The sequence below is a fragment of the Colias croceus genome, chromosome 17 (genome assembly GCF_905220415.1).
Source record: "Colias croceus chromosome 17, ilColCroc2.1".
NCBI classification, from domain to species: domain Eukaryota; kingdom Metazoa; phylum Arthropoda; class Insecta; order Lepidoptera; family Pieridae; genus Colias; species Colias croceus.
The window spans coordinates 4,010,451-4,037,617 of record NC_059553.1 but is presented as its reverse complement, the minus strand read 5'-3'; the positions used below and the strand labels follow the sequence as shown (position 1 = coordinate 4,037,617).

General features: G+C 32.4%; 1 protein-coding gene across 2 annotated transcripts in view; it reads left to right on the top strand.

Annotated features, from left to right (window-relative positions):
• LOC123698986 (semaphorin-1A) overlaps positions 1–27,167 on the top strand; it is a 234,839-nt gene that overhangs the window by 156,799 nt on the left and 50,873 nt on the right. For both annotated transcript variants that reach the window (XM_045645831.1, XM_045645830.1), the window contains exon 2: positions 11,676–11,681. In XM_045645831.1, the coding sequence (XP_045501787.1) occupies positions 11,676–11,681 (6 nt within the window). The remainder of the gene's footprint in view (positions 1–11,675; positions 11,682–27,167) is intronic.

Sequence of the window (27,167 nt, the reverse complement as noted above, 5' to 3'; positions counted from 1 at the left end):
AAGGACATATACCTAAATCCCAAATATTGCTCATCTAAAGTTCATGAAGTTCCCGAATAATTTCCACCACGAAAGTTCGTAGGAGCCATTGAAACAAAATGGGACAATGATTTTACGGTCCAATACCTTCGATATACCGCAGGCCTGGTCTATTTCATATATTATATACGTTAGGTTTAAGGCTAAATGGCTAGGACAGATTGGCTGCCTGCCAGCCGCTGCGGTATGTGGTCCTTAAGGACTGTTATTATTATATTATAATGATTTCTGGGTGTACATAGCTTGACCATAGAGCAGCCATAGACTCAACCACATCGTCATAGGGTGCGGTATCTAATCTTTGATATAATGGCCCTTTTGTTTGTGTGTATAGCCTTTATAAAATTACTGAGCCTTTGCAAAATCGGCTTGAGTTTATTATCAAGATTACTTTGATAGAATTTTTCCTAGAAATAAAATAATGTATGTAGTGTACTGAAATACACCAAATTCAAATTCAAATTTTTTCAAATCCAAATTGCTTTATTTGCAGAATTTATTTATTTATTTATTTATTTATTTATTTATTTATTTACGGCATACGCCAAACCATACATATATTAAACTTAATTCTAAACGCAAGCAATTTTTTCTGTACGACAGCTTCAGGAAAAAAGTCGCGAGCAAAGTCGACCATTGTTTCTCTCTTTTGTTGACTTAGAGAAGGCATTTGACAGTGTTCCTCGTAAGGCTCTATGGATAGTACTGAAAAAAGTAGGTTGCCCAGAGAAGTTTCTTCGAATGATAAGGCTCTTTCACGACGACATGAGATGTTGCGTCGCTGTTGGTGGAGAGCAATCAGATTACTTTTCTGTTAGCTGTGGTGTTAAACAGGGTTGTGTTCTTGCACCAACACTATTTGCAATCTACTTTGCAGTCGTAATTAAGGACTGCATCGAAATGGCTTCTGTAGGAGTAAGGATTAGGTTTCGAACGGATGGGAAGCTCTTCAATTTGGACAGACTGCGTGCTCGTACTAAAGTCTCTCATACCATAATAACTGAAATTATGTATGCGGATGACTTGTGCTTTATAACGGACTCTTCTGACTCTCTTCAAAGGCTCATGACTGGTCTTGGTGAGTCATGCAACAAATTCGGTCTCAAGATTAACGTCCGAAAAACCGAAGTAATGTCATCGGGTTCAGTGAACCGACCATTGAATATCTGCCTCCACCAAGATGTCCTGAAGCCGGTAGGGAAGTTTAAGTACCTGGGTAGTATCATATCTTCGACGTGCGACCTTGAATGCGAAATAAATGCTAGAATTAACGCGGCGTCGGCTGCTTTTGGTAAGCTGAGACGGAAGGTACTTTGCTCTCATGATCTGAAAGTGGCGACAAAAGTGTCAGTCTATAAGGCTATAGTATTGCCCAATCTTCTATATGCATCGGAGACTTGGTGCCTCTATCGTAAACACATACGCATTCTTGATCGCTTCCATTTGCAGTGCCTTCGAGATATACTAGGTGTTAAATGGTCTGACCGAGTCAGAAATACAGAAATACTTCGCCGCGCTAACACCGCCGGTATAGAAGCGGTTCTCATGCAACGACAATTACGTTGGTGTGGCCATGTACTCCGAATGCCTGAAGAAAGGATAGCTAAGCGTATCTTCTACTGTGAGCTACAGGAAGGCAAACGTAAACACGGAGGGCAACTGCTACGGTACAAGGACGTGTTAAAGCGGCACATGAAAAAATGTGGCATCGATTCCTCCAGATGGGAATCTCTGGCTGATGATCGCTCAAAGTGGAGACACCTGTTAAAGCAAAACATCAATGCTTTCGAGGAAGATCGTTGCAGGGATCTGGATGCCAAACGCGATGAGCTCAAAGCCCGACCACCTGTGGCAATTTATTATAATTATCAAGGAGGTGTTTTGACCTGCCCTAAATGTGACCGCACATTCCTCGCTAAAATTGGCTACATTAGCCATCTCCGAGCGCACGACAGGGCATTGTTGACCCACCTTAACGACGACACATAGCAGTCGCTGTAGCCGAAATCGGCAAGGAGCGATTATTAATTCTAAACTTATCACTATAACCTTAGTTCTAGGTACCTCTTACATTCTTCACCTATCATTCCCATCCCTGACACAAACAAATCATATACTGGTGCAGAATTGAGGATTGAGTTCAGCAGCGAAAGCATGCGAGGCACCGGAGACTGCTGGCGTTGAACCGTGCGTGTGCGCCAAGCAGCTAACAGTTGGTGGCTTCGAGCCCGTGTATAATTATCAGGCACATTTAGCCGTAAGAGCATTTCTAATAAATCATTAGAATCTATTTTATTGTATAAAACGTTAAGAGCAAATTTAACAGTTGATAGACTTCTACGAAGTTCCAGCGAGTTATAACCCAAACTACCCAGCAAGAATTTTGTGGGATACAGATATGGGTAATAATTATAACTTCTTGCATACAAGGACCTTAAGAATTTCTTTTGCACCTGCTCCAACATAAGGATATATTTTTTCTCGTAGGGACTCCAGACAACGGAATTCGTCTCTAGAATACTCCTAACAAGATGTATGTACAGAATGTAGAATAAAGATGTTTTGTAGATACAGATAATATAGATCCTTAAACATTCTGCTCGTAGTTGAGCGTGCAAATCCATACTAATATTATAAATGCGAAAGTAACTCTGTCTGTCTGTCTGTTACTCAATCACGCCTAAACTACTGAACCAATTTTCATGAAATTTGGTATGGAAATATTTTGATACCCGAGAAAGGACATAGGCTACTTTTTATCCCGGGAAAATGACGCAATCCCGGAAATCCCACGGGAACGGGAACTATGCGGGTTTTTCTTTGAGTGCGCGGACGAAGCTGCGGGGGGAAAGCTAGTATATTATAAACTACATTATACAATATTATATCCCACAACACTTATAGATACACTTATATAAAAAAAAATATTATTAATTTATGTCCAGATATGATATCCATTAAATTTAAATTTCTATTTTTAATTTGCCAAGTCACATAAGTATATCATAGAATTGCTTTGTGATGAGCGAGTTTATTAACCTCGACCGAAATATATGTACAGGTAATGCTTTAATAGAAAGCCTGAATATAGGTATATTTATCAATCTATTTCATTATTTGCAACTTAACTTAATGCTTAAAAAATCCTTATTGGGATAATGCACAATTTTTTTATATATTGAAATTTCATATTATAATTTTTATCCTAAACTCCTTCCATAAATGAATGTACGCATTACCTAGAATATCGTGTGAGAGATAACCGTAAGCTTTTACAGACGTGTTCAAATGATCCCACTATTTATCGTGAAATAGAGGTAATAACCCCAAATTAATTAAGCACAAAATCCAACGAGTACGCTGCAGTATATAGGTGCGGGTTGGGCGAACGTTAATCTTAATGCAAATTTGTGCCAACCGTCTCTAATGGCGCCCGTATTTACTGTTTACATGTCTTATTTCACTGCTAATAATTTGAATACTTATCTAGGGATTTGCTAAGAATATAAATGTACTTATGAGATCGTTACCTCGGCTTTAGATTATGAAATTAGAGTGATTTCTTTTTGGTTTTCTGCTTGTTGTGGATATGAATGAATTAAATGTCTTTAAGACGTATTAATTATTCTTATAAAATTTACACTCATATTTTCGTATATACTGTTATTGTAAATACATTCAATATGCAAGTTGTTTAATATGGTATAATTACTCTCAACTCTTTCGCGGCTTGTGTAAGTTTATCATGAGTCATCACATACAAACATTTACCCAAATGTGTGGCGATCGTCTATGCGCATAGCATTGGATATCTGGCCAAATATGCAGCTAATATTCCAAGAGCACCTATCGGGAGTTTACGAAAACATTCCAAGTATCGTTACGAACGTTTAGCGTATACAAATGACCGAGGTGATTACCATGATGTCTAATAGCAGTATTACTTCCAATATGTGAAAGTGACGGCGTTAGACTACCTACATGCTGGAAAAAGTACTATTAAAGTGAAACTTCTTTAGGTGCGTTAAGAGTATAATTTCAAGGGCATGTAACGGCAATACCGTCACGCCATGGAGTAAGGCGATGATTTTGGTATCTTTGAATCTTGCCAAAGAAGTTTCACTTCTGACACGTGTGCTCGAATACCGTCTTTTTTAAGACATCATGGTACGGCAGGGATAATGTGAATTTTTTAACAATTTCTGCGTTACTCAGCAACAGTCTCCTTCTGTCATGTTCGACGTTTTCGCTTCATTACCCCGGGGCACACAATGCGTGATTCCCGTGAGAGGAAATTATGGAATTTTCCCAACTTCCCTGCGAAATTTTATCTTTATAAAGTTATAAGAATGGCATTTTAACAGGGATAAATATTTATCGTTTGGGTAATGCTTAAATGTATTCTGTCATCGTCTAAATAAATTCCGAATTTGAAGCTGCAAATCATATTTAATGGTGTTTTTTATCGTACAAAATACGATATTTTTTCAATGACGCTGTAATTTTTGTAAATTTATAAAACTGTAACTAAAACTCATAGTTAGTAAGCAATTAGACATAATAATAGAATGTATTGATTCTTCTGTGTAGATACTGATTTTGTCCGTCGATACAATATTAAAAGAAAAATTTTCATGAACTATGAGGATTCCAAAAGGCATTCCAAATATGTCTTATCTAATAACTTAAGTTTAAGTTTTTTGTTTAGTAGATAAATTTTGTAACTTTAATTACAAAATGTATGATAAAAAATTATTTACAATATCGAAAAATGCTCTCGTTTTTTGCGTAAAAATGGATTGATCTAGTTTATAGTTTACTATTAGTTAATAGTTTATATTGATACGATTACAGAGATACAGTGTTTATATAACGCAATAACGTTCTCCACGTTTTGTTGTGTTCGTGTTATATCAAAATCAATTTATTCATAGCTCATATGAATATACTAGCTGCGCTTCGCGGTTTGACCCGAGTGGCTCAGCTCCTGTTGGTCTTATCGTAATGATATATAGTATCTATATACCCTATAGCCTTCCTCGATAAATGGGCTATCTAACACCGAAAGAATTTTTCAAATCAACCAGTAGTTCCAGAGGTTAGCGCGTTCAAACAAACATTTCAGCTATAGATAGGCCGTTCAGAGCCAGGAATGTTGACCGGTTTATGCAAACTTAAGTAAAGCCAAAGAAATAGTTACTTTTAGATACCCAGATATATATATTTGATTGTAGGTAACAGCCAAGGTTAGAATCAACGAAACAATACAGGCAATAAATAGATTGAATAACATTGTCTGTTTACGCTCAGAAGTATTCGATAAAAGTTTTCAAATCAAAAACTTTACCGAAGTGTTTTTCCATTTCGTAAGTGAATTTTATTGGAATAACAAAACCATTGTTCGCTTTGTGAACGATTTTAAATAGTCATTTTTACAAGAACACAATTTCCTTTTATATGAATATTGAAGGTTACTTGTTAGTTTCAAATATGTATGTCTACGAACTTATTTTATTCTATTGTCTTGTGTAAGTTCTTTCAGTACTTAACATTTACATACTTTGAAAATAATTTTTATTGTAAGTAATTATACCTGTTACTAAGTATGCCAGATATTGATGACAGAATGAAATAATTGTATTGATTAAGTCTTCTAATTTTTATTATAATTTATAGCCAAGCCAATCATTATTCGAACTTAATAAAAACAGAGCTAAATACTATAAAAAGATCCAATCCGTTGTGATCCAATCCGTTGTAATAATCATAAATTAAATATTTATCGTCTTAAATTATTCCACTAAATTATTTCCTAATAAATAAATTTGTTTACGTTTAAAATTTCAATGACATAAAATAGACGTTAGAGCTGGTAATTAGATAGACAAATAGTTGAAATTATATCAATTTTCACTCGTCTCGGTTTAATTGCATCATACTGATATGAAACGATCTAAAAATCAAGGAAATGTAAGGTATTTTTAGTCAGCCGCGGTCGGGTTATTGAATTAGCAAGCGCATTGCGGTCTTTCTCGGACAGAGCTTGGCAGGTTTGAACAAATTGTATATTGCTGTATAATTTCATCAAGCATGGCGATGCTAACAAAACTTTATATAATCTTTTAGGAATGATAAATTGTAAACGTTTATAAACTCTATGTTCAACTCTATGTATGATTTTAAAAGACAAGTACAACCTACATGTATCGTTTCTTGCTTTGTGATGCATTTTGTGAAAATATATGTTTTTAAAAATAATAATCAAAGTTTATTCTAAATCTATTCTTATTGTTGCTTTAATTTGCCAAAGCTTGCTTCTGACCTATCTTTCTACGCACCTTGCATAGATAATGCATAATATGAATACAATTGAATTAAATTAGTTTATTGCAATCATATAGCCCTATAAGCCCATAGACATAAAAAATAAACGAAAATTTTAAAAAGCTTTTTATTAAGCTGATCACGTTCAAATTCGCCCTTAAACCGCCTAATGAAATAAGCAAATCAATCAATATAAGTGCTTCGTATTAAACTAAATTCGTTTTGAATGAACTTATACAATGCGTATTACGATAATCGTGATTCAAAAGCATCCCAGTGACCTTATAACCCCGCTATTTGAACCCGCAAGTGCGACAGATGTGAAAATTAAAAACACACCCCCAGTCATTTATTTACATCACGACATTTGACTATTAATACTGGACTTTAATCCGCTAATATACATTTTGAATACGTCACTATTCATTACATTCAAGCAATAATGCACCCAATTTCTGAGCAGTTAGGTAACTTTTCCATTGTTCTATTGTAAAGGCGTTGTTTTTATAACCCTTATCACGGTGTACTTATAAGCTTATATTGAATGTACGAATTTTCCAACGTTTAACTAATTACGAAGCGAAAGCAATAACAGCAGTTAAGGCGTTACGGCCATATTTAAAAATTATTACTTTGAGAATTTATTTGTCTTTGTGAATAATGCGTATTATGTGCGTTTAATGGATGTGTTAATTACTGAATTGTATAAATAATGTAAGGTTTTTAATAATGAGATATAGAACTAAGTTTTATTTACGTATGTTTTTGTCTCATTAGATAGTACAAGATTTATTAACTTAGAAACATCTGTAAAATAGAGAAATAAACATTTAGGTTTACCGTTTATTAATGGTTAGCGAAAAGCTGCAGATAGTACGAACCTTGGCTAATTGCAAGCATTTATTCATGTCCGTTGTTTGCAGCTAAATTTGTCCTGCGTAGCCTCTGCGGTCACTGCAGTCGTTAGCTCTATGTACCGAAAACTTTATTTAAAAATATTCCTAAATTAAATATATACTTTGAAATTTGAATAACTTTCAGATTTTTATTTTTATTTTTGTAATGCTAAAATCACTTGCATTGCACAGTGTTAATGTACTTCTTATTTTATCGCTTATATAAGTAATAATTCAAAGATTATAATTTATATGCCATCGTTAAACCTTAACAATTCATAAAACGCATTAAGCATATTTAATTTTGTTTGTTACAGGTACGTCTGGCGGGCAGCTCTCCAATTGTTTGCAAAGGATTGAAACGAATTTTAAAGTTATAAAACATTAATAAAACCTCGCGGAAAGAATAAAACAACACTCAACTTTTCCGCAAAAACGGAATAAAGACTTCTTCGCTGAAAATAAACGTAATTAGACGTAGCGTTTAAAATTTAAACGTAGAACCATAGAATATTCCATCTTCAAATCACAATTTAAGTTTTTTTTTTTACTCTTTTTGAGTTGCCAGATCGTTTATATTTACTCTTTAGATAGGTACTTCTTAATTTTTCGTCGGCCAGTTTTTCTATCGTTAACGACGGTGAATTTGGAATTGCAAATGGCGCTAATTGCCCGATAGAAGTTTGCATTCGCACTTGAGACTGATTGTTGAAATATTTAACGATTCTAACAGCGGAATAATTTAACGTAGCTCCTTTGATGCTACTTGATTACTTTATTGATTTAAGCTAGCTACTTTTAGGCTTAATAATGGCATAATTTATTCATTACGAAGTCGTACAAAATTAGCAGGACGACGATAAAGTTGCCAGATCGTAATAAAGTCGTAACGTTTTAGTTAATCGTCCTTTAATTATGTATTACCTTAAGAAGTATTATATCATAAATAAAGAAGAATATCAATATCTTGAGGATTACTTATAATAGGAGTCAAATATTCTTAACATCACTTGAATTTGAAGTGGAATCCGTCGGTATTATTTCTAAAATTCAACTAAATTGGTATCCTCTTATTTCAAGAGAACCTTTTCTCACAATGAAGGGATTGAAATGTAAATGAGCTATAATACAAACTTTCAGCAGTGACAAAAGACAATTTGAATTTGATCGTTAAATTTTTCTTTGATATTTCAAAAATATCATTTAAAAGGATATTGTATCGGTTATTATGAGTAAAATGTATTTAAAAATATAAGTAACAAAGTGCGTCACGTTTGTAATACCGTACTTTGCAATCAGTTAAACCAATCAGCATCATAAAATCATTTATCACGAAACCCTTAGTTTATCAGCTTTCTTACAACTGTAATCCTCCCTGATTTATATCGGTCTGATTGCTTTATATGCATTAAACTGAAGGACTTATTTGCATTAGATATCCCGGATTTACAACCTATCACTAAAATGTTCCGGAAATACTACTGCGATTAAGCTAGGGAGAAATTGCACTACTAATTTGAATTGATGAAATAAATGAAAAGGGATTTCGTTGAAACGATTATAAACATTCCCCTGAAATAATAATCACAATTCGACTGCAACATTCCGTAAATGTCATTGATGAATTAATTAATTTAGTTTTTATGTTATAGTCTGTGGCCCAAAACTTTGTGACCGCACCATGGCACGAGTCATGCAACAATATCCGACAGATGGCGCGCCTGTGTTGCCAACTTAATCAATTACTGTTGACCCTTGGCACATAACCAATCAATGGGACCGCTGGTGTTGACCTCCATTTCAACTAGAATAAATCATAAATATTCATTCTAGATATTATTATCTACGGTTACCAATAAATTAAAACATATTTTTTTTACAATTTCTAAAAGATATTTCTTTGTTCAAATAACCGTGCATTTAGATGTTTATTATTGTAGTGTCGTTCTGGAAACTTAGAAGAATATTAGCACTGAATTGCAGTTAGTGAACCTCTATTGTACTAAACGTTCTCTTTGTTCAATGTTTAATATATTAAAATAGTAGAGCGAAATGAGCTGCTTGTAAAAACAGGGTTGGAAATAAAAGGAAAACTGAACCATCAAGAGTCGCATAATTAATGAAAAAATTCAATTGGAGATAACGAATCGCTTCACTTTTTGTAGCGTGAGCTGATTATTTAACATCTTTGTTCTATTAGCTTTTTTGTTCTATGTGTGTTTAAATTAGATAGAGCACCCTAAAGATAATGAGATTAAGAATTCCATATTTGAATTAACGTTTTAAACTTTTGTCAGTATTATTTTAAATGGTTCCTTAGTTGTTTGAAGTTTAGTACCTACACTAAAGAAAGTTCGTAACGTTTCGTAAACTTAGAAAATTTACTGTTAAATAAGTTAACTAACTTGTAGCTAGAAAAAAAGCATATTTATTTGTCTACAATTTCGATATTAAAAAAAATATTTTGCCTATTGATAAATAACGAAATATACACAGAATATTATAAGATATCCGCGTACAAATATAAAAAAATAATTGTCTTAGCACAAGGTCCACTGCGAGTCTTTTTAAAAGTTTTAATGAATTTGTAACTAGCAAAAGTTTTTTGCGATTGTTAGAAATTCAGTTGTACTTTATTTCATTTCAGCTCGTAACTGCCGTAATTAAATGAGTTAAGATATTTTTTATTAATATAATAAAACTTTTGCATCAACACACGGTTAACTCTTCTAAGTAACTTATTTGGCGATTTAATGAGAATTAAATAAAAACTACTTTTCATTATGTAAATTATTTAATACAAAACAACATATTCCAATTTACTTCAACAACAACTACAGATATTATTATCAGATGAACAAAATTCACAAAATAAACTACTAATCGCAGAGCAATAAAAGTCATAGACCATAGCTCGAATTAAAACGCTATCCCATGTGATTGGCTCATCGATTGCTAACCTTTAATTAATCCAAAGTCAATAACATCGATTAATTCCAGAGTGGGTTGATTACCACCACCGCTTGGTCAGCGAAACCGTAATACGATTGGATCTAATCATACCCTCTCTTCACTTTGGTCACGGTAATCGTATACGTGGCTAATATAACTAATTTTTAGTATTTTGTATAAGTTTATCGTTCGACGACGTTACTACATTTTAAGACTTGCCAAAATACAATGTTCATTAAAACGATCATGTACATATCTAAACTCTAAAATTAAAGTTAAGTTAATAATAAATATAATTATGAAGAAATTGCTTGCGTTTGAAGATACTCTACAATACGATGATATGATACGTTTGAAGTAAATTTTGCATTCAATCGCATTCATAAAAAAAACGTTAAAAAATCTTCGGATCAAAGAAAATCTTATCAGTTTTCACCGAACTTTTTAACAAAAAATATCTATTTCTTTTTAAAGCCACATCAAAGTAATGATCCAAAATTCTATGCCGTGAACAGGGAGCATACAAATTGTTTTTATTTTTACAGTTTTTCAGCGCTTATCAAATTCCTTTCACCTACATGTTCAAACATTTGCACTGTAAAAACAGCACAAACCCGTTCAAAGAGATTTTCTAAACCTCTTCTATTTTCATGTTATAGTTATTTTAATGTGTTGTCCTTTTCGGTTTTATAAATTTGATTACCGGGCCAACGATGCTTCACTGTCACTTCTAATATAACAGATGCACGCCATATAATTGAATGTTTTGGTATGAAATTTGGTGTCATAAAAAAGCACTTGCACGATATTAACATGAAAAATGACTAGATTTCCGTGAAGGCAACGTGGAAAAACATTAATTTCGACACATCGCCAAACGGAACCCCTGGCAATATCTATCACCGTGTATTTGCATAGAGGGTGATCAATCTGGGATGAATTCTTATATCAAACCGTACAGCGAATATAAACGTCGAATCATTGGCTGACTTATTGGCCTATTTTTCGGGAGGCAGATATTATTTGGTTAAGCATTATCATAATTTCGGTGCCATTTTTATTGAAGTAATATTCACAAACATTTTCCAGCTTCAATATTGTTTTTTTTATATATATATATTATGTCATCATTTTGACGTTGTTTTGTTTGTTAGTTGATATTATGAAATAGAGATGGTTTATATTATGCTACTTAGTTATCTAATTTGGCAAATTAGTCGATCCAAAAGCACATTTTGCAAAGTTTCGTCTTATTAAGAATTTTTTTCAACAAATGACAACACATTAAAAAAGGTTCTATAGTCTAATTACACTATGTTTCAAGATTGAAATATTTTCAAGTAGGACGAAGATTTAAAAAAGTACACATACTAAACACAGAATTTTAATTTTCTTTCACTTTTTGTTGTAGGTATTTTTCACTTCTCATGTTATTAATAAATGAATAAAAATGACATTCTTCAGTTTCAGGTGAGTCTAACCTCTAGGCGAGGGACTCTAAGGTACTCCAGTATAAAACTATAGGAATGGTTGTTGTATTAATTAATTTATGAAGTTATTTTCAGTTATCAAATTGGCTGAAAAATTAATCATTGAGTGTAAGTAATAAGATTGGATTTCATTTGAATTTATCAATTCCAAAGCCGTGACGTAGAGTTGTGTTTGAAGTCACTTGTCGAATCAAAAGTTATTATAACAATAAAGACATCTCAAGGGAGATGTTGATGAATGAAATCCACTCATTCGAAGCCTAAATTACAGATTTTAATTAATCTCGAGCTTAGCTCAATTCTCCCAAAACAAAATGATTCATTGGAATTAAATTCACGTTTCGTTTCGTTTATTCTGTCCGTTAATTTGCTCTGTTTTATTATGATTTATGATTTAAACATTTTCAAAGGTCACTTCGCACTATCTCTTGTTTTTATTTGTTAATTTTTTGTTTATCGCCTTAAACGTTTCATATACTTACATGTTATCTATAATCTTCTTATTCTTATCGTCCGCTACCACACGAAAATTTACGTAGAAAATTACAAATTTAATTCTTTTGAAATACACGTTTTAGTTTCAGAATTCATTTTAGAATGTGTAGTTATACTGTAAAATTTTCTGTAATAAGGACATGTCTATTATCATCAGTTGAGTATTATTACCTAAATTTAAAAAAAAAACAACAACAAAAGCGTTGTATTTTTGAAATACGGAGCAATTTCGTAGTTTCGTGTGGTGGTGGCCCGAATGCTTTGTTCGTTGTGTCGTAAGCCCAGTCATTGCTTGCACTGTCCTCATTATTTGGCCTATTTCTTGTTTTTCTTTTACAAACGCATTGTACTCAATGTCCATGTAGCATAGAATTAGATCGATGTGTAAAGAGAAATAGTTGGTAAAATATGTGTTAGATTTTTTACAAATAATTTAATAGACATTACCTTGGATTTTATGCAGCAGTAAGTACCTACTATGATTTAATTATTACACGACTATAATATATGTATTTGTAACTTTGTATAAATACATATGTATTTATATATTTATAACGAAAATGGAAAACGAATATGCCCACAGTAAATAATCGTAAATCTGATTATTTTTAAAGATCATCTACTTTTATTTTTACTCTGTAACTTTTTATATAATCTGTGTCCGTATAATCTTTTGACGGTCATGGCGCGAACGCAGATTTAATTACACGACACAGGCGCATTATGGAACTACTAAAAATTTCATAAGACCCTCTGCTCGCGAACCTCAAAATATTGATCGTACCTCTCTCTCATTCATGCCAATGTGACGAAGCCCATTTCGGCACACTTCCACACACCGCACACATGCAAACTTACTATTAAAAATCGTTTCGTGGGCGTCATCGAGAGAGGACATTAAACAATACGCATGCGCGATGACTTTGAAAGCGCGTAAAGCGCTTTATACCCCACGAACCATTAGACTTGCACAATAGGGCAAGCGCTCTCAATGCTAAAATGAAACAAGTTGAGTTCCATTCAAAACCTGAACTTTATAAATGAGAAGTAGCCCGTAATTGGCAAGTAATTTTGGTAGTAATTCAAATGTATATTAATTCTGTTGTCGACTGGGGTGTTTTGTTAATTTACGTGTAATTAGACGCCTAAATGAGCCTGATTGATAGAATTGCTTGATTTAAACTTAGTGGTAGGTAGAAAACATATTAATTACATTAAATATATCGAATTCAATAGTATTCTTGTAAGGTGAATGAATATATAGAGAATGTTATCAGAATTAATATTTTATTATTAATTCCAGAATTAGTTTCGCATCACTTTATATCAATGTATGGAAAACAAAACTATATACACTCACTCAGGTTTATACATATGCATTTTACAATATAAACAAACAGTTACACCAAACAAGGAGTTTTAACAAAATATCTCCGCAATCCGTTGATTGTTAATTAATTTGAGATATTCACGTCACGGTCCCGCCGCAATAAACAATTATTAATGCGTTGCTGTGCGCGCATACGAACTGTTCGAGTTTAAAAGAGTTCGTTAATTTCAAGTGGGGTCAGATGCGAAATGCGCAACGGGGGCAACATAATGGTTGGGGCCCTACGAAACTCTACATACATATAAACTTACGTAAGCGCTACGTCTTACGATACGTCGTAGTTCTAGCATACACACATCAATTAAATAAATACAAAAATAAATACGCTACAAAAGTAAATTAGTTATACAAGTAATTTTTTTCTGAGACAAGCTCTAATGGTAAATTCTTCTACAAATTAATCGTTTGCTACGCCTGCCTATGGAACTTTATTAGAAAATTTTTATATTTTCGATAACAGGGCCTCTAATGGGGCCTTTATTACCAATAAAACTGTATCTGGTAGACGCTGTAAAGCCTACAATGTCAGACGAATTCGTTAAAATATTTCTTCGCATGCCTTTCTGCAATTAACTTTATTGGTTACTGAAATGTGATCCAAAAAGTTGTTACGTATAAACAGTAATTTTAAATTGATGATATTTTCCCTTTGTGTGGAAATTTGAGATATATTTTAAATGAGAGTTCTTTGTGATTTAACTTTTAGTACAATTAAAAAATGAGAAAAAGCTGTGTGATATTTTTTTTACTTTAATAAGTTATATTAACTTTCAACGTTATTACATTTTTTTTCGTATGTTTTTTGTTATGATAAACTTTACTAACATCTCTAACAAGAAACATCTGCTGCCATATATCAAATAATCTACACCTTCATACTTCAAAAAAGGCGATAAAATTCATATGGCACACTAAACGTAAACATTCGAAAAAATACAACCGAAATAAATAATGTTCTAAAGTTCCGCTTCCGAGGCCGCGCGAAAAAAATCAAAATGTCAACGCACCATAACCATCCAACACTGTTAAATGATTGGCTCTAAAACTGCCATAAAGCTGTCCTCCGAATCACCTGTAAGGGCCAATCGATACTTATAGCTTAAATTGGTTAATAAAATATTTTTTACCGTTCACACCGCTGTAAAAATGTCAATTGGTATTAGGGAAAGCAGTGTCCTATACCCAGAGAGCTTTAAGCATTCGTTTAATTAAAAAGCCCACGATTTAATTGGAAAAGTATTCATTTACGGACTCTTTTGTTCAGTCCAGTCGTGATTTATATTTTTGTGGCGATGAGGTCGATCTGTGAATAATACTGCTTTTTTAGGACCTTTTAAATAATGCTAATTGTGTTTACGCGCACAAATATCGCATTGTGTTAAATTGTAATCAGTTTAAAGGAACACCCACGAGGTATATTTATAATATTAAGATAATGTAAATATTTTCGTTCCATGATTTATTTTAATTTAAGCTTAACCTAATTGTTTTCTGCCTAGTAATATTTTCATCGAATTTCATTTTAACACAACATATTTTTGAACCCGAAATTTTGTGTCAGTGTTTCGGGTCGTTGTAACAGGATGGCGGTTCTACAGGGGTCTTAGTACGCAATGACAAAAAGAAAAATGATGGTCAGAACGCTGATACCGGATACCTTAAGATACTATAATGTTTTATATTAGAGAATCTTAACATAAAATATTATAGTACCTATCTTCACCGTGTGTGACGCGCTTAAGTCGGAACAGAGAGACTTAAATTCTATTTATAAACGCACGTATTAAAACGAACATAATGAAAATTGTATTCCATTAATTTATATTATACATCGTAGATAATATGTAAATGACTAGGAATATAAACTGTGAAATTTATATCTCTATTTTTTTAATTAAAAGTTACTAAAACCGAGCCAGACTTCTTGGCAACGACTTTCATCTGGGCTAATGGAGGGTAGTTTACCGGCACATAAAAAAACTTACAAGAATTATAACATAGATTTCGGAGTAACAACGTAATATAAGGTCTAACAATGAGTATTTTAGTATTTTCTTACAAATTACCATAATATGAATTCATTTTAATTATCGGTAAGAATTTGAACAAAAAATAAGGATTGTACAATGTACAGTTTTATCAAGTTTTATTAATATTGTAGTAACTAAACTAAAATTAAACAAGAAAAATAAAATAATTTGGTTTTTCTAAAACATACAATTGACGATATAAAAGTTCTTGTAAACATTAAAAGGCTGCTTGAAGATTTCCTGATAACTAATTCTATCGCATGAACTCTTACAACCCCAAAGTGAAAAAGGTTGCAAACCTATAGGGTTTGTGATAAAGATAAATATGAGATTTCACAAATATGTAGATATAATATAAGTGTTCCTGGACTGTTTCTCCTGTAGATTAAAATCACACACAACATTTAATACCATTGTGAACCGATCAGCGCCGCTGCGATAAATACAACCGCAGCGGCTGCCATATTTCTGAAGTTAGTTCCGACGGCGACAAAATATCTGCAAGTCTAATGGCGAAAGTTGCATCGGATAAGAAGTCATGCATAACAAATGCAACCGAACTCGTCGCGGACGCATCACATTATCGCCGGCTGGATAATCTAAGCAAACTGGCTTTTAAATTAAACACGAGGACAATATACTACGTACATACTGAACGATCTAAAATTCAGCGTGTATTTGAACTTAACAATAATGATGTTATTGCGTAATGCAGATAATGTTTATTTATTTATTTAAATTTAAAGTATTTGTGTACTGAACTGCCAACAAAAAAAATTACAAATTTTTTTGTTTATGTTTGAAAAGTATATGAATACAACAAGGTATAAACAAAAGAATATAGCTGAGTAAAATACAAAATGGCGTGACCTATTAATTAAATAAGGCTTTACTTTTAAAGTAAACAAAACTATAACAATACGTTCGATTGTATGTACTTATAGTCCTCATTTAAAAGTAGGTCATTCCTTATAAAACAAATAGGAATCGCAATATATATCACAAAAAGTGTCAACGTTAAGTGCACAGGTTGGTGCTAGGTATAGCTTTTATTTCCAACACGCGTGCGGCGCCGTAGTTAGAAACTAGGACCCTGAGGTGATTCCTGTCTGGACACACTACAGGATAATAGAGGGTGCATTGAACTTGTTTTTCAAGCGTTTTACCGAGGCACTGAAAGAGTTCATGCCGGTTGAAAAAATATTACACACTTTGAAATTTTATAGGGAAATTTTTACGGAGCGCTGCACTGTTAGAGAATTCCGGCTTTTTGAAAATCTTTTTCGTGTCAATTTTGTACAACAAATACGAAATTGTGTCCTTTTTATTTATTCAATTTTCGTTGTAAGTTTGAGTTTTTTATCCATTATTTGAACGGTAATGCGATCGATTAATCCAGCTTTTATAAAACGCCGTTAGCAAATATTGTACTCTGTCCGTGCCCCAGGCACTTCGCCACTATGAGTAACAACCCTCCCTACAACCCTGCAAAGTGCAAGCATGTGAATTCACTACTCAGAAATAAATTTAAAAGCTCGGATATTCAAAGGTATTCGGTATATATTTCTCTCTGCTAATGCGTCTCTGGGGCGGCAAAATTGTAAATTTTCACACGTATTTATATGGTTTATTTTAAGTAGCTACTAATTGAAATTAGTGGGTTTTTTTGAACCGCGACTGCGACACAATGTTTCGTTTTATAATTTTATATTAAAATATTGAAATATAAACTTAAAAGTCTCACAAGTATTACAAGTTAACATATTATATAGGTATCAAAAATAAAACAAAAATAGAAATGATTACACGTTATAAAATGGGCAATATACCGCAATTTCCTGAAAACTAAAATCACGTGAATTTAGAAGTATTACATTTGAGAGAAACGTTAATACTATTGAGATATTTTTGTTTTGCTTCCACGAATATGGCGGATTTAAGGATTCGCACAAATCGATATGGACAGGTGACGTGAATATACTCGTTGAGCTCGTAACAGAAAATTCCACTGTGTATTTTTATCCAGTACTTTCAATAGTGGCTTGAATTTAAATTTTGTTAGTGAAAGCTCGATACAACTTTACTAATAAATTTAACAAGAATGACCCCCTTATTTGTAGATATTATAACATGCCATACTTAATTTTGTACAACCTTAATTAAGCCATCTTGTTCCTAAAGCCATCTTCCAGGAGTCCACTATCTCACACGGAAATACATTTTCAAATCGGACTATCTGTTCCTGAGATTAGTGCGTTCTTAAACAAACAACCAAATTATGATCGCACAAACAGCAAAAAATATGTAATAGATCAATAAATGCACTCTAAAGATAATCGAATACAAGATATAAGACAATCATTTTATAAGCAGACGATTCTACAAACCACTTATGAAATCCTGTATCCATATTTTCCCATACTTAGTCCATATACTTACGCTTATATGAATGATCAATAGCAACGCAATGCAGTGTCTTAATTAACCCTAGAATACTAATATAAATTTACTACAGCTTAATACTAATGATCGCTCCGGAGGCTACTTTTTAAATAAAACTGTGTAATATATGTAAATTATATCAGTTTTCCTTATTTTTATTTATAAAGGTAACCTAAATTAATAGGCAAACCTCTACCTTTGCAAAAACTAAACTGAACCATTCTTCTTTAAAATAATTTTTTTACTAAAACCTTAAAGTCATTAACATTTTTTATTATAATATAACAGTCTTTGAACAGTCTTAAAACAAAAAAAATCTTCTACATCTTATTTTTTTTTTGGAATCATTATACTATTGAGTTTATAAACTTCTTAAAAATCTAAATAAAACTTATGGCAACATTACAGTTTTGTCTACAAACTAATTTGAACTCAGACATATTTTTTGTCACAGGAACTGCAGTTTGGAGAGCGATGTTCCAAGCAGTAATTTTTATTGTTATGTTATGGCTATGTAATTATATGTTCAGGGGTTCTGGTCATCTAGTAAAATATTTTCTAAGTCTTTTTCCCGTCGAAATTCGACGAAAGAAGGATCTGCCACGCATCGTCAGAGTCATAAGGATCCATTTCCAGGTGGTCCTCAGTTTCACTGTCAGAGTTCTCATTTAGTAAAAAATCGGCTATTTGTTCGTCGATGAGATCCATCTAAAAATAAAATTAACATTTCGAAAGTTATAACATAGCTACATGCTAAAAAAATCGCTAAACAAAAAATAGTTACCAAAAATTAAACTTACCGTAAATACTAATGATCGCCTCCCAAGCGACTGAGTGCCTTATATTTCGTAAACAAAGTATCCGAGCCTGGCCCGCTTGCGTTGGCTACTGCGGCTCGGAGAATACCGAATTGGCGTGAAAGCACAATATGCTTCGCGGACGCGTACTTGAAATAATCGGAAAAAACTGACCGCACGCGGCCTGTCAGGCGATGTTTAGTATTCTAGGGTTAACCGTGCAAGTCAATTTACACAATATCCTATTACTTGCTCTGGTAACACTTGTGTTGATCTAACTCAATAATACACCTAATTAATATTGTTAATTTGAACGGAAATGTGTGTTAAAATTATAGTTTAATGTTTAGTGGTGATGAAATTTAATGTATCGAGATTTATTTGATTAACTTCGTGAATGTGATACTGGTATCCTTACTGTGTATGTCTCGTTGGTTGATTTTTCACTCAATAAGAGCTGAACCAATATTGAGACATTTAGATATCTAGATAGATTTGCACCATGTGGATGTATACCTATAATATTATATGATTAGTATAATGAAATTTGATCAAATACGCTAATCAATGCGAGGCTGTACACGAATTGTCAAAAGGTTATTTTTTAATATTAAGCATAAAAAACAATATCAAAACGCAGTAACACAATACACAAATATTTCGAGACGGAAACGTTAACAATTAGCGTAAGGAAAGATTGATATCGCCGACGTTCTGTCACAAACCACCCACTAGATATCACATTGTGTTCATTCATTAATATTCAACAAAATCTGGAACAAAACATCAGTGTTATTCATAGCCTTGTGATAAAATTACTGACAGGAACAATAAATAAATCATTACAATCTGTATGTGCCAATAACTAACATGTTATGTTAACATACGATTTCTCAGCAAAATAAATATAAAGGAAACCCCGTTAAAAAGAAATCACATGTTTTTGATCTAAAAAATAAACCCTTTATAACGTTACGCTTACGTTACAGATGAAACATCAGAGCACACCCACTCATTCTTACACGTGCTCAGCTTTAATTAAAAACGCCGCCCCATTTCTTCGATACTCTATGATTCTTTGTCCCGTCTTCCTGAGGTATTCTATATAAAAAGGTAGACAACGAAGACTAGACGGCCTACGTCGCCGATGGCAACCGGCGTAATCAACGAGCTTTGTACCACGAGATGGGAATTACAGATACGCAGCAAGTACTGCTCAAGGGTGATAGTATGCGTTCCATATATTCATATTGCTAGCGCTAGGCGATAGCGCGTGTTACTAAGATGAAGTCACAAGTTTTTAATTATGTTACTGTTATTTACGCTATTAATTATTTAATTTTCATTTAATTTACAGTTAGGAAACAGTTATTCATATAACCATAATTATGATATCTACAACCTTCGATTACCTAAGACATGAGAATACTTAAGTAACCATAAAGTAATATTATAATAATGATGTAAATTTCGGCAACGATCCAAACGAGAAGGAATCGCATTATTAACTATATCGATAGAAATATAGAAGGACAATACCAGATTTATGTAATAGAAGATGTTATATTTAAATCAGAGTTCATACAATAAGCTATCGCCCGCTCTGAACGCACTATTTAATAAGCTTAATCATACCTAGATATAATACATCTTTATTAAAAATGTCTATTTTCTTGTAAATAAATAAAGGATAACTAAATTTTTTATTTCAAATATTTTTATTATCCTATAAGTTGAACTAAATTCGTTCATTTGTGCTTGAAATTCTTTATATCTGCACATAATACGGTATTATGATCCACCAGCACATGTTAAAGCGGGTTTAGTTGAAAAATAAAATAGAATATATAAAATGTAAACGGGGCACAAGCTTTCAGATGCTTGAATGCGGTTCATTCACACGCCTTTGACGTCATAAGAGGCAATGCCACTGCTTTTGTTCTTTCTGTTTTACATACAGAACAAATAGATACTAAATATGTACTCGTATTTGGAATTTAATTATACAATATACATGTAGTATGGGAATGAGAATATTTACAAAGATTCCTCAAATTAAATTACCGTAGATTTACACCCGTAAACGCACCATAAAATAAAAATAAACTGATATTAGGTAGTTAATCTTGAAAGCAAATTAAATATATGGTAGGTACCTCAGATACACACTAAACATAGATTATATTTATCATATTTTATAATAAAGAACCTTTTAATTTTCCTTTAATCTTCAACGTAAAATTATTGAAAAGGAAAGATGATTCGCAAAATTTTCTTATTCAGAATGTTGGACGACATAGAAAACTAAATCGTTCGACTTACCGCTTATTATCTCCATTCAAACTTAACGAATGGAAAACTTTTTGAACTATCCCTGTAATTAGAAAAAGCCGAGTAAACCTTTGTCTACGTAAATCACAAACCTTTATTGAACAAATTTCAATCGAAAATGACAATTCGGTAAGCTTTTATGCTCAGAGTATACTTGGTGTGAAGAATTTGCGGAAAAACTTTTTATCAACATCATTTCGATTTTGTAAGACATTGTTATAGTTGATGACGATATATTTTTTTTTAATGTATTCGAACAGTAAAATTAAGTATTTAAGTACTAATAAAACGCACCTACAGTAAAGAATGGAATAAATGAACTGGATCACGTAAAAAAAAAGGACATATTATAAGTTCACACGTAGAGTATGTATTATTTAAACACATATTCAAAATCTTTAACACACAATTTCACATCTTTTCTACAGGAAAAGCTTTATTCCTTCAAATCACCTCGTTCTTCCATAAAAGATTAGCAAAAACAAGCACTATCAATACAATATCACAGTTAAGTAGTTATAATCCCATGATACTGTACATTGACACTACTGGTATCGATAGTGAGGCGTGTTTACCAACGGGTGATAGATGGAACCGCATTAAAGACAATCCATCTTCGTTGTTGGAATGACACCAAACGTCAACTCGAAGAAAACACTGAGAACCATTGCTTGATATTTACGATTATATTGAAACTAATTCTGAGGGCTTAGGAATCATTTATGGCCTATTAATAGGCCAAATTTATAAATTTGGATGAAAGTATTTTGAAGTGAAACTTCTTTAGGCTTTCGTTGTGAGTAAAATTTCAAGGTAACGTCATGGCAATACCGTAAGGTCACGGAGTAAGACGACGCTTTTGGTATCTAATCTTAACAAAGAAGTTTCACTTCTGACACGTGTGCTCTCCACACACGCTCTTTTCTATAGTGAGACTGTCTAAACATTTGAATATCAATAAAGAAAGATTGCATAGATATAATAATCTGAACATTATCTAGGAAAAACCTTCCAAACATTCACTGATTTCGTAGATGCGAATTTAATTAAATTTAACCTTCACAAAAAGCGTCTTAACAAGACTCTTCGTGACTTTAAATCCAACGTTAATTCGTACTAGGATAGATAACAACATTATAAGTGAACTTAAAAGATCTTACCCACCCCACTCCTAGTGAAACCCCGATATTTTTATCTTTAAAATGAATAACTCGACTTCAGAACTTTTTCGTAGTAGCTGAAATAAATTTTTCTTCTTACAGTAATATAATAAAGTGTTCATAGCGGTTTCACGGGAACCGAAATTAAGTTATTCCTTACAAGTTAGTGGTGATATTGTGAGCTATCGATAAAGTTAAATATTTCAAAACTTATTTCATTATCGGCTCGAAGTGCGGCAAAATGTAGTTCAAGTTAATTTGAAACAATGTTGACTACTTCATTATCAACTGATTTTATAGTGGAAGACTTTTCGGCGTATTATAAAGGTTTATGTATTATCACAAAATATTTTAACAGGACAAAGTATCATGTTATTTTTACATGAAAATTGCCGCTATTTGTAAGCTTTTTGATTTGGTAATTACATTATACCTTCATGAAGCTTAATGGCTATATTCATACATGAATTTATAACACAATAGAGTCTCATAAATGTGGATGCCAATTATATATTATCTATTTATGTTTTTGAAGCCGTAGACATAAAGATGTAAAAGTGTATTGACTATATTTTGGGAATAATTGCCTAAACTCAGTTAAGTATTTGTATTAACAAATACTACATTGCATTCGTACTTACGTTCGCGCCTATCAAAATTTCATAAGATCAAACTGGCTGGTTTAATACATTATTGATATGAGATATAAAAAAAAAGTCAACGTAGCATTTTCCACACAGGAAGTATGTTGGGCGGTCTCGAACAGCGGATTTATGGCGCCACTTCCCCTTCCGCCTCCCCGCAACCCCCTCACATATCATGGATGGTTTTTTAGGTGAAAATGTTGCCATTTAATCGCTCTTTAGTATTACTAAAAATGAAATATCACATACACAAGTGTTGCAAGTATTTGAAGATAACAAAATGGGTGCTGCCTACGCATTCGTTTGATACGTATGTTTTCAAACGTAACATGATTTCTATTTTTATATTTTAATATCAATGAATGAATAGAATGTCACAATGCTATTTTTATTTTGATAATAGCGGTCCGCCCCAGCTTCGCTCTTAGTACATGTTTATGTTTATCGCGTATCATAAGAACCTTCTTAATAAAAAAAGAATTAACGAAATCGGTTCAGCCGTTCTCGACTTATGCGCTTACCAAAACATTTGTCGATGCATTTTTATAGTATACATTATAATTGTTTTCAATACAAAACTACTTACATACAAACTACATATACAATGTCTCTCCAGTTGTAAACAGTCTCTTGGCAAATACGAGCAGACCATGTATGTGCAAATGAGCCCTGTAGTTGTCCCTGATTGGTTGATTGATCATATATGCGTGCAAGCCAATATTACGGACATTATTCGACAATGTTAACAGATAATTTATGATTGAACTGAATAATCCTTGTGATAATACTGAAAATTAGGATTAGTTTCAGTTAAAATAAATATGTGAATTTTTTTTAAACAAAATGGCAGCATTGATTTTTTTGTGTGGTAATTTTTTAAATTAATTTAAATACCAAAGCATGAGTATGCACAGAATGAGTGAACAGAATGACAATGTTTAATTATGATCCACGAAGTCGAAGAGGAACAAAAAAGGTATATAGGCATATGTAATAATTATTAATGCAGCCAATTCATATTCAAATTCAATATTGTAATAAAACAATATTTCTACTCTACTAAGCGTTGGTAACGTTCAAACGAGGCATGAAACATTGCTACATTTCTGTGACATCTTCAGTAAACTTTGTCTACGCTTTGCAATAAAATTGCTCTTTAAAATTCCCTTTAAACGCATTTTCAAGTGAAAAGGCATTCATAGAAAATTCAAGAGGTCTGAAATAAAGTGTTGGGGCATTGAAACGTATCAGGATGTCAACATAGACTCGATCGGTCTTGATCCGATAGTAATATTGTTTTGAAATTCCCTTTTATCACCTATATATAACCAAAAATATTTTTAGTACTTGTAGAATAACTCAATATAAAGATAGGAGAACGAATCATACGTCTATTTACTTTAAATCAAGAAGCTTTAAATACATGACTTAAAACACAGTTTAAAATGACAAAAACATCAAACAGCGTACCAAATTATTTTAACATAATAAACAAAGAAAGTCTGCAAGTCTATCTTTTTCAGAACGACTTGTACCCATTTCAACTGTTGTCACATACTCAAAGCAGACAGTTTTAAATAGTAGAGTTATGTCAATATAAATTTAAAAGCAATTTTATATTCAAACATCAACAAAGTTACAAATGAAATAAGTTCACTTTACACGGTCTGGTGAACTGAAACATTTTCTATAATATATAACTTACAATGTGCAAAGTCGATGACTCGATAGATAACTATTGTTTGATTTCTCTTTGTCTAATACTATGATTGAAAATGTTTTAATAAATGTTGAAACAATATCAAAGGATTGTGGATTCATATTTGATATCTTGCTTTAAACATATTCTAAAAATAACTTAAATGAATACGAAATAATTCTCTTTTTAACTTTCTTTAATTTTGCGTCTTAGCATTCATATTCAGGTTCACCTTTTTTCTAAGTGGAGAAATCATTCATGTACCCACATTACATGGGCATTAAATAATAATAGATTAAGACGCCAGTTAAGGGCCCTTAGTAGGTGAAAACGGCAAAATGGACTGTTTTCTATGAGCTAGAATTGAAAATATTGAGGTTTTATCGCACTGAAATTTCTAATATCTATTACAGAACGTATGTGTGATGGGATGACTGTTTCCAAAACACGATTGGAAAAATTTTGCTCGATAAAAAAAATTCCTGAAGTTACCTCTAAAATATGATATAAATGCTCAATACAACTGTAATTTACGATAATAATTCGTATAAAATCACAAATACATAGGTATTTACTATTTACCTTCCCGATTTCTTGACTGTTTTAGATTTCGAAAATACTAAATATTTTCATTCACTTTTTGATAGAAATGTGAATGGCGCTTACGATTTTTAGTTTCGAGCACGTTGATTCCATACTAAACGCGGACCCCCTCACCGCTTACCTCAGGCCCGAATAGCTGAATTTTCGCTGACCGCCTAACCCCCCTTAATGACCAACTTAGTCTCGAAGCTTGTTCCTATACACTAGCTGAATCTCCAAGAGTTCTCTTCTTTATTTACCTGAAACAGTATTGATTTTCCCAAAGCACAGCGTACTTCATACATCATAGGCGTAGCGATTCTGTCGACACTCTGACCCAAATGAGCTGCCATTTGGCGCACCGCCCGTCATATCTTCTATCGCTGCATATCAGCCCCCAAGTTGCTGTTAAAATGATTTCCTATCATAATAAAAGCCAACTCCTTGTAATCTAGCGAATGTTGTATTTAGCGCAGTTTAGGCGTTGCCAAATGCGTTCATTTATTTAATATTGTAACAGATTTTCCTACTTTACCACTATATGGGAAGTAATCGCAGTTTTCTATTTAAACTATGCAGAAGTAGTTTAATGCTCATCAATCTCTTTATTAAGTAATTATTTAATCATCATACAACGCAAAAAATTCTTAAAATAGAATAAGCTACATATTATTAATATGATTTTGTTACAAAAATGGCTTTAAACATGATTATTTTACACAACAAATTACGTGAAATTAAAACTCTCAAGTATCATTACATATTTCCCCGCTTATGAAAGTAAATTTAACAAAAGATCCTAAATGCGGGTAGAACTCATTATACTCTCTCAACTTGCTGCGGATTAGATTTCACTCCGGGCTTACCTTTAAAATCAGCGTCAGGTTAATTGATTTGCTTATTTTAACAGTTCATTATAAATGTTTTAAATTCCTGCTTCTAATCATTAAAACAAACTGGGATGCGGCAATTGAAGACAAATATTTTATAAAACTCACATTTTCTAGCTCGGCTTTAACTACTTTGTATATTTTATCTTCGTAATACTTTACTTTTAACTGAAAAATGTTACGTATATTTAGTGAGACATAAAACGAACACAGAATTAATAAAACTTTATTGAAAATTATAATATAATTAATAACAATGAACAACAAAAAATTCTTACGACTTTTCTAACTGAGTACCTAAACATAAACTGTAATCCATTAATTATATTATCTTTAAACTAGCTGCTGCGCGCGGTTTCACCCCCGTGGCTCCACCCCTGTTGGTCGTAGCGTGATGACACATAGCCTATAACCTTCCTCGATAAATGGGCTATATAACAGCGAAAGAATTTTTCAAATCGGACCAGTAGTTCCCGAGATTAGAGCGTTCAAACAAACAAACTCTTCAGCTTTATAATATTAGTATAGATATAAACACTGGGAACGAAAGTGTTTAAATATCACAGATATTTATTCAATGAAAACTTATTTAATATAAACAGAAGTAAGGAAGTTATTGTTAATATTGGTATCCCTTGAGCTTCTAACCGAAATCACAGTTAATTTCGAGAAATTTCAATTTTCTGAATGAATAGTTTAAACATCTGCTTCATAATTTTGTTATAATCTAATATAGTCTTTGTTAGAGGTAATACTTGTTATTTGTATTAAAACACGAAGTCACGAATAATAAAATAATTTTCAATAAGTATTACTTCATAATGAGAAATGAGAATGAACATACATTAATAAGAATCTATTCTTAATTGACGAAATCAAATCAAAAATTTTTTTTTTTTTATTTATTTTTTTTTATATCTCTCTAATCGAAATGCTTATGGCGAACTAATTTAAACATTAAAAGACTATTAAACTTAACTCTCACGTTGATACAAACCCACTTCCT